The sequence below is a fragment of the Ixodes scapularis genome, unplaced genomic scaffold, assembly GCF_016920785.2.
Source record: "Ixodes scapularis isolate PalLabHiFi unplaced genomic scaffold, ASM1692078v2 PGA_scaffold2__306_contigs__length_199485367, whole genome shotgun sequence".
NCBI lineage: Eukaryota > Metazoa > Arthropoda > Arachnida > Ixodida > Ixodidae > Ixodes > Ixodes scapularis.
In genome coordinates, this window is record NW_024609857.1 from 22,301,645 (window position 1) to 22,310,608 (window position 8,964).

At 47.7% G+C, this 8,964-nt stretch overlaps 1 protein-coding gene across 1 annotated transcript; it reads left to right on the forward strand.

Moving 5' to 3' along the window:
* Window positions 1-1,267: 1,267 nt before the first annotated feature.
* LOC120842602 (kinetochore protein Nuf2-like) lies at window positions 1,268-8,268 on the forward strand. The gene is made up of 4 exons (XM_040213740.2): window positions 1,268-1,977; window positions 3,062-3,355; window positions 4,633-4,843; window positions 6,267-8,268. The coding sequence occupies exons 1-4, from the start codon at window positions 1,334-1,336 to the stop codon at window positions 6,471-6,473; spliced, it is 1,356 nt and encodes a 451-aa protein (XP_040069674.1). The 5' UTR covers window positions 1,268-1,333; the 3' UTR covers window positions 6,474-8,268.
* Window positions 8,269-8,964: the final 696 nt, after the last annotated feature.

Below are 8,964 nucleotides of genomic sequence, written 5' to 3' on the forward strand. Positions count from 1 at the left end.
GTTGGTATTGGGGAGGGTGGCAGTCCGATTCGCAGAAGTCCAGACTTCGTGGAGGCGGGTTGGGCGGGTGAGCAGCGAGCTATGAGGATCTTGCACGCCGTTCGATCAGTGCATGAAGGAGCACCAGGAACATAATGGCGCTATTGCTCACTGGGGTCAACTGGGGTCAAAGAATCATGATCCAAGGAGGTAGTCCAGCCGAAGTAGAAGCTGCCGCCTCCCGGGAACCGAGGCCCAGGGCTCAGATTGAGACACCGCCGTCGCCCGGTGTGTCATCCTCTCAACGTCGTCGTCGTCATCTCGCAAAGAAAAATCGAGCCCGCTGGCTTAGACAAGGCAGCACCTCCGTGAAAGGATTGCGGCTAGCGATTTCTCGAAGCAGCCAGAGGTTCTTGACCACCGTGAAACGTTTTCTGGGGGACGCCTTTTCAAACAAAATCTGCGCAGCTTCTTAGTGCAGCGAGGTTCATAACGGTCAAGCGCGCTCCCAAGCATGATTTCAAATAGCGAGCACCCACCCACCCACCTTTCCAGAAAAGCACTATCTAGTGAACCTTTACTGAGAGTGGAACGTACTGACGCTACACTGGCTACACGCTCAAATCCCAGAGCGGGTCGCGCATGCGCGATGGCGACTCCGCTTTCCATAGAGCGGAGCGGGAAACCGAAAACGGTCTACTAAAACTCTCTATTTTAACCCTGGAGAGTAGGGAGGGCAACGATCTCCTCCAAAACCAACTCCAAGCCACATAATTCTTTTCTCGGCACAGGGCGAAATTCGAAAATGAAAGCCAGGAACGCGACGAGCACAGGCTGCACGTCGACAACACAGACCAGTGCGGACACCGCCGAGTCAGCCGAGTCGCCGAGCGCCCGACCAACGTTGCACGCCATATTTTTTTTTGTGTTTTTTTTTTTGTAAAAAAAAGAACAAAACAAATATAAACCACTGTGACGTTACGGATGTCAAAATAACTTATTCTAACGTCTGTGACATCAGTGGCCACGCCCTCTGTACTTCGAATCGGTGGCCAACGTTGCCATGCTGTGACGTTATGACTTGCGGAGGTCATAATATTTTTCCGAGCGAGTTTATAGCCAACATCAAGGCGCTTACCCTTCAATTTTGGTAGAAATATTCGTTCCAAATACTGAAAGGTGTAGCCATTAGAGAAATGTAACTTACAAGCTTTAGAAGCAGCAGTTTTGGTTTTACATGCAGACAAACTCAACGTGTAATCCAATCCAAGCCAAAATATCTTGCTGCGCGCGCGAAGACAATCTGGCCATCGGGCCATCGGGCAGTCATTGTCGTGTCGTCGTCGTAAACGTCATGACCGCGAAAATGGCACGAGCTGCGGATAGCCACGAACGCCTTGCAGCCTTGCTAAGTGAAATGCTCAACGACAAGGTGACCCGACGGGAAGTCGAAGCCCCGACGAGCGAATTTATGACGAAAGTCTTCTACGGCGTTTTCAAGGAGGCGGGCCTGAACGAGACCGCCTTCGAAATGTCCCAATTCCTCGTGCCGGCACACGTGAGCAGCTTCGTGCCAACATTACACCTCAACAAACTGATGCAGGTGGTCTTTACGAAGCTGGGCGTCCCCGACTTCGGCCTATCCGACATCAGCGACCCGGAGCCGAAGCGCAGTCGTAAGCTGCTCTCGATACTCTGCAACTTCTGGGTGCGACTGGGTCGGCAGTGGAACATGTGGTCAGACATCGAGGTGGGCCTCGCCGCCGCGAAAACTGACCGCGAAGCCAAAAGAGCCCAGCTGGACGCGGTCAAGGCCAAGGTCAACCAGCTGTCCCAGCATCCCGGCATCAACCCGGAGAGGCTGGCGGCAGCGCAAGGGGAGCTCGCGGCCGAAAACAAGGCGCTGGCGACCAAGGAGCCAAAGCAGGCGGTTGTGATGAACGACTACAAGAACTTAAAAAGTGCCAAATGCCAGGTGACCGAGCAGCTGAAGAAAAGGTTTGTTTTCGTCGCTCCTATCTATTCAGTTGACGAGTACTGACACGAGAATGCCGAGTTCTGGTTCGCATGATTAGTGGCTAAGCCGCTAGACCCAAAAGCTGCCTGCCTTTGTTTCCACTACACTCGTCGAACGCGTCCGAATGCGAAAGGCAAATGGCGGACGCCGGCGTTCCGCGTTCTAAAGCGTTTAATGAGTGCAGTGGAGCCTGCTTGAGGTCTCCCCACTAGTCATTCCAACCGGAGCTCTGGCTACCTCAGTTATTCGGCGTATTGTCCCATTTCCTATTTTCCACCAACTACAGTGCCTAAGGGACCTTCACAATGCCTCCTTTCAAGCATTTTTCAAAAAAATGAACTGTTGGGTAAACACGGCACAAACATAATAATAATCTTAATTCAATGCTGAGGGGTTGTGACAACAAAGAAGGGTCATTCGCCCATGTCTGAGGCCTGCAGCGACGCGTAATGAGGCAATTTTTCTCGTGTATGTTTGCGGCTTTCCGTGCCAATACTGCATGAGAATGTCGCTTTGATATGACCTTTTGTACAAATTCATGCAAGCAGGCAAGTGACCAACCTAAATGGCAGTCGTTCAGTTGCTCTTCTGTTTTAGTCAAGTTTTAAATCGTGGCATATGAGAATTGCTCCTTTGATCACCTCAAAATCCTGTTTCGATTTGTTTCAGTTTCAATGGTGTGAACATAAGAATTGACCAGTACAAAGTGGCGACCCACAAGTCCCTCGGTTAAATATCTGCCAACAAAAGCCTTTAGAGCCAAGTTTTTTGTGGTAAGAGAGTGGTGTAGCACAATGACATATTGAACATTCAGGCCTCGTATGTCCTCGGCTTGTGGTAGTATCTTCTTTCTTCCTTCACCAGGCTCAAGAAGGCTGCCATTAGTTTGGCGCAGATGTCATACATAGATGGATGGATGGATGCTAACGACTGTACCCTTTATAACGGGCGGTAGCTTGCGCCACCTACCCGCGGTGACGATTGGGATTCTCATAAGTTGCCATAGTGAACTTCGAAAAGGGTCTGTGATCTCGCGGTCTGCCACACCCTGTGCATTCTCTGCAGTGAGGTGGAGGTCCTCGACCTGAGGTCTGCAGTGCACGACGTCCAAGCCAGAATCTGCCATTCGCCAGAGCGGCAGCGATGGTGCTTGGCTGAGGAAGCGGAGACAGCGTCTCAGCTGCAGGAGGAGCATTGTCATCTGCAAACCAGGGTAGAGGAGTTGCGCCGCAAGATGCAGAAGGCTCCGAGAGAGCGAGAGGCCTTGACCAAACTCAAGACCCAGCTGCACTCCAGCCTGGCCGTTGCGCAGCGTCTGGAGTCATTGGTGCAGGACAAGGACAACGCGTCTGCGCGCAGGTCCGTCCCGTACTCCGTCTTTTTTTATAGCCCTCCGTCGCACCGCACTTGGTGTCCTAAAACCGCCGTGGCGGCCTGGGCGGTTGTCTTGCGACGAGTTTGCTGCGACTTGTAACGTCGGAGGTGGGTGAGACTCGTAACGTCGGAGTTCGGTGAGACTCGTAACGTCCTTGGGAACATCCGGAGCTTGCTTAAAAAGTGCTCTTCTCTATCCGTGTTGTTTTGAGGTTGGTTCACATATTGATTGTGCTGCACTCGCTTCCAGCCAGCTGCGACCAGAGGACGTACTGGCGCTTCCATTTTGCCTAGTATATATTTTCTGCCCTGCCGCAGCGCAACTGCCCCCCGTAATCTCGTGGCTAAATAAATGTTTCCCTCATGCTCGTACAATCTAATTTTTTTTATGCATCATTCACTTACCGTGGTCACGAAATAATTCTGACAATGTTAGAGGCAACCATTGCTCGTATGTAATGCATAGATTTGATCTCGCAAAAACTGCAAAACCTTGTCTGTGGACTAGACGTGCTCCGGAGCCGCCTCGGTGGCTCCGAGGCAAGAGCGCCGGCCTATGGATCCCCAGGTGGCGGGTTCGAATCCCGACCGAGGTGCCCGCAATCTGACGGAAACTTATTGCGGAGAAGGCGCCGTGTAACCGAGCTTTCGGTTGCACAACAAAAAGATCCCCAGGTGGTCGAAATTAATCCTGTCCTTCGCTGGGGCGTGCCAGATGCCCGTTTTAGGTTTGGCACGTAAAACCCCCAAATTTGACTTTTTTAGACGTGCTCCGGGGCTGCCTGACAGATGGTGTTCGTGTGAGCAGTTGCGAGAGATCGCGCAACACGCTAAACACATATGTGTAAATAAGCCTTTAAGCATAATTCTATATCAGTAATAACTAACCAAATATTAATTTTGTTTTGTTTTCTTTAGGGGAGCATTTTAAAGGCAGGTCTACGCTTTTGTATTCTCTGCTTTGTTTTATCGAGGGGAAAGTTCCACGGGCTTTCCGAAAAGAGGAGGAGTGCGCATGCGCAGCCTTGGGTGCAGCTCGAGGCGCGTGAGCACACGTGTTCCCATACCTTTGACTGCATTGCCACAGAATGTCGTCCCCGATTATAGCAGAATCCGAGAAAGTTGTCCCCTCTCCAACTGCTTGAGTTATGATCTCGTCCTCGTACCTTTGGTAACACTGCCCGTAACTGTAATTATTGACAAAGTGACAGCGGCGGGAAGAAGCTGTTCTTGCCCCGATTTGCCCGTGCTTTTGAACGCAGGAAGAGTGCGGAGGACAAATACCACCGCCTGCTGAAGGAGAGGGAGGCAGTGGCCGAAAAGAAAAGCCAGCTGAACGGCCAGACGGCGTTAAAGCACCAGGCCATGCAGTCCCAGCTCAGTTTCAAGAAGGAGCAGTTGGCCCAAGCGAAGCAGCGCCTCGAGGAGCTCCATCTCGAGCGCCAAGAGGTGGTCTGCTCCAAGGATTCCGAGGTCTGGCACTGCCAGCTGGCCGCCATTCTATAGTAGGCAAGGAGGTTATAATGGGCAGGAGGTGGCGTAACGTCACGGAAGTGGGCGTGGACAAAAAGTGTCCCCACAGTCTTTAGGCCAACAGGAAAAGAGTTCCATGTGCTCTGCTTTTTGTGCCAAAATAGGCAACGCTCATGCCTCCCCTCCCTCCTCAATATGTGACACGTTTCCTCTTTGTCAAGTTGAGAGCCGAAGAGAAAACCTCTGCTGTATCCTGCGCAACAAAGGCTGCTTGCACTTGGTACCATGCAACATACGGCAGTTTGCTCTTGGATGTTCCATTCTGGTTGTGAACTGCAAAGGGTGCATTTTTCACTCTTCCTACGAAATTCGCACGAGTGTGCAGGTTGCTTTGCCATATTTGGGCATCTTCTTCTGCGGGCCCCCAAATCCTATATTACCAATTTTAGGCGAAATCAGATGAATGCAATGCCCCTTCGTGTCGGTTTGCACTGGAGAAACCCGCGTCTCGTTTCGTGCACATCCTAATGTTTGCTGCCTTGGTACGACTGTGATCGGACAGCATAAAGGTTTCTGTTGCACGGTGTCCCTCTGCTTGTGCATGGGACGCCTCAAAAATAATTTACGGAATATTTTTCGCCACAAAAACAAACATATTGCCGTTTTCGGCCTTTGCCCAAATATGGCACTAGCAGTCCGGACCCAGGCGCCAGAGCTCCAGAACTATCTTTTTTAATGGTTGTAAGCAATTTTCTGAAATTGGCAGTGGGTAAATGGCAGCTATGTGGGGATGAACGCCGTCATTTCCCAAGAAAGGGCCCTTTTTTTCCACTTAAAAAAACCCTGAAAAGAAACTTTTTTTTTTTTTTTTTAAACAATCTGGTTGAGACTTGCGTGTCAAAAAATAAATTTTGAGCGAAAAAAATAATTTTTAGAGCAATATTGACGGCGAGAGGTTTATTTGAAATTCTGCACGCGAAGTTCACGATGTCTCCGGTCATTCCGGAATGACTATTTCGGTCGCGAAGCCAATCCACATCTCCTCCGCGCACCCGAAATACAGAGAGAGAATTGGACAGAACTTCAACTTGGGCGAGTTGGTGATTCATGATACTGCTTCACAGCGCACAAGATCAGACACACTTAAAATTAAAAGTAATTTCACGCATACACAGGAAGAACACTCACGCTGCTGATCTTGTGCGCTGTGAAGCAGTAACAGAGAGAAAACAAGTAGAAACGAGGTGACTGCCAACTAAATCGTTCGGACCACTAGCGCTACAGTTGGGCAAAGTCTGAGTGTTCGGCGATGCACAGTTTATTTCCCGGGTGAAAAAAAAACAAACCCTGTAAATTTTTTAGGGGGACATGCCGTGTTTGTCTCCTTGCATGCTGTGTTTTACACTGTCCGATCTCTGCTCAGGTGGCAGGCTTGGATGCTGAAATCCGTCAAGTCCAGGACGAAGCGAAAAAGGTTCGGCAGTCCTTGGCGGACAAAGTGGCCGAGACAAGACTGAACTCCCAGCGAGTCTTTGCGAGACACCAGGCCATGCTCAAAATGGCCGAGAAGGTGTTCTTTCCCGAGGACGAAGAACCCTCCAAAGATGCGGAGGGTGCATCTAATCTGTAACAACCGTGTCCGCACCTTTTTTTTTTTTTTGCTTTGTATTTTTTTTAATGAAAAGTCTTAGTGTTCGTCATTTATGTAGTCTTTCTAAAACAAGTCGAGTCTCCTGGCACGCTTCGCCTGAGCGGGCTCGCTCCTATGTGGCAGTGCCACCTTGGTTGGCACTGGCCCATTGAGGAGGTTTTGAGAGCAATGGGGAAATTCACTCTTGTTTCGTGCTTATCAAGGGCAGTAAGATACAAAAGCGAAATTTTTCCTTGCTCTCAAGACTACCTTTGGCTGTATCTTTGCTTGCTTTGGTTCAGTGAAACTTCACAATCTGAAAGCTATGGCCAGAGCAAGCCACTAGTGTTGTATTGCAGCATGCGACGATGGATTCGTGGAGTGCCTTCTGGTGGAGTGCTCTACGCCAACAGTTCTGAAACTTGTAATTTTTTTAAGCATGTCCGCATTGCTGAGTCTGCCTTCTGAACAGAATGCAGTGCATTAATAGATATTTAACAACACAAAGGTTGCATGGTGTGAGTATTAACGTTTTACTAGGCATAATGTAAGTTTTTATCGTTGTGAAAGCTCACTGCCTTGCTCTGCAATTGCCCAGTACAAGTAGGTGACTACACAAAAAACTGTCCCAAGATTTTAATTTTTACCATACTTTTTTTCTTATTTTCTAATTTTGAAGTCAAAAATAATTGTTGCTTTCTTTCATTTTGTTTAGTCTTCTTTTTCATTTTGTATATATATGTCCTTGCACTTCTGTTTTATCTTCCTTTTACTCTTCACTAAGTATCAGTTATGAGTCGGCGCCTGTCCGTGTCCGTGTCTTCTACTTGTCCTTGTCTTTAGCGCTACTTTTAAATTTGTAATGTATAACCAACTAGCCCATCACATGATCCTTGTCCCAAGAAGTGTTACTTTTTTTTTTTTTCATGTAATTCAGAGGTTTGTTGGTACTAGAGGCATATTGCTGGAGTCTGAGGCCCCCTTAGGGTTTAGTTCACCACCAGTTATCCCAAACTCTGCCAAGTTCTGGCTTGAACGCTTCCAATGCTGCATCGTGCATGTGGTGATCAATGCATATATTTAATGTTGGTGTGCATGCTGTTTCAATTTCATAAAAGCATGTAACAAGTGTAGCCATATTCCTAAATCACTTGTAAAGCATTGGATTCTCCTCTGGTTTTATTGCTTATTAAACCAGAATACTTATTTCTCTCTCTAAATACCGGAATGTACCTGTAATGATTTATTACAACTCTGGCTCTTGATGTGCTACTTGTGCGTTTTATGTCTTTGCACGTTAGGTTTATTTTTTATCTGTTTTATGGAAACAACTTTTGTGCACCAATGTCAAAACCATTATGGTGTTTTTGGGGATGCCAGCAACATCAAAGGCTGGATTGACTGAGGAAATTTGAGAACTTCGGGAATGCGAAGCCTCTGGGCTCCTAGGTAGAGGTTTGAGAACTTGTGCATTGGGGTTAAAAGGCTTGTATGGTGATGGAAGCAACATTTTGCTTGGAGCAGTCATGTGTTTTTTTTGGAGCAAATCCTAATGTGTGTTAGCACATCACTTTAAAATTAAATAATTGCACTGTTAAAAGGGCCAATCTTCAATAATAATGCAGGGTTCAGCTTTGATATACAAATGTTTTACTTGCTACCTTTTGTAATTATACAAATAGTCATGAAAAGCACATGACACACAACTGTATTTTAGAATGCTCGGGTCAAAGTAGGTTCTGTTTACAATAGAAATTAAGAAAAATAAAGATTGAAAATAAATTATAGCAAAATACTTCACGCTTCTCCCACTCCCTCTTTTATGTGCATAGTAAAATCAATAAACATATGTGGAAGGGATCGGTGGCAGAGTGGGCTAGTGCACACCAGCTTGGAGCACGTGGAGAAAAACCTCTTACTGCAGAATCCAGGGAACTTCGGTTCCATCCCCACCCCGCCCATTTCCATCTGGATGATCATCGTACTGGCTGACCCCAGGCTAGAGTAAACTGCTCAATGGAAACTACCTTGTTTACTTGTTCAAATATAAGTGCATTTCTTGTTTCCTTTTTTTTGTTGGCACTGTTCTTTGAAATTAAGTCAACCTACAATCAAGAAAAAAAAGTGATTTGTAATAGTACAGTGCGTAATTTCTGAGCCCATCGTGCTAACCCACAGGTGTTAGGCCGCACAAGTCACTTCCCCCAACGCACCAATGCGATGCAGAGAAGTTTGATGCATGCGTGCCTGTGCAAGGTGGTGAAGGTTGATGGGAGCAGCGGTTGTGTCAAGGTGTAGAGGCATGTGGCGGAGATGATGATTGAGAGATCTCATCGGGAGTACGAGACGTTGGTTCTGTTTTAGAGCTACCGCTATACCACCATTTTATTAATTTGAAAGTGATAGCTTTAAGGAGCTTGTGTCGCAGAAGTGTCGTTGGCGTGGAATGGAAAAATCCTGATTGGTCGATAGGGTCAACATCCCAGCCACA

Bases quoted from the DNA above. Each gene is read 5' to 3' on its own strand.
- LOC120842602 (XM_040213740.2), top strand. From the start codon at position 1,334: ATGACCGCGAAAATGGCACGAGCTGCGGATAGCCACGAACGCCTTGCA. The intron at 1,978-3,061 runs GTTTGTTTTCGT...CATTCTCTGCAG, and splicing joins ACCGAGCAGCTGAAGAAAAG to TGAGGTGGAGGTCCTCGACC. The intron at 3,356-4,632 runs GTCCGTCCCGTA...TTTTGAACGCAG, and splicing joins GACAACGCGTCTGCGCGCAG to GAAGAGTGCGGAGGACAAAT.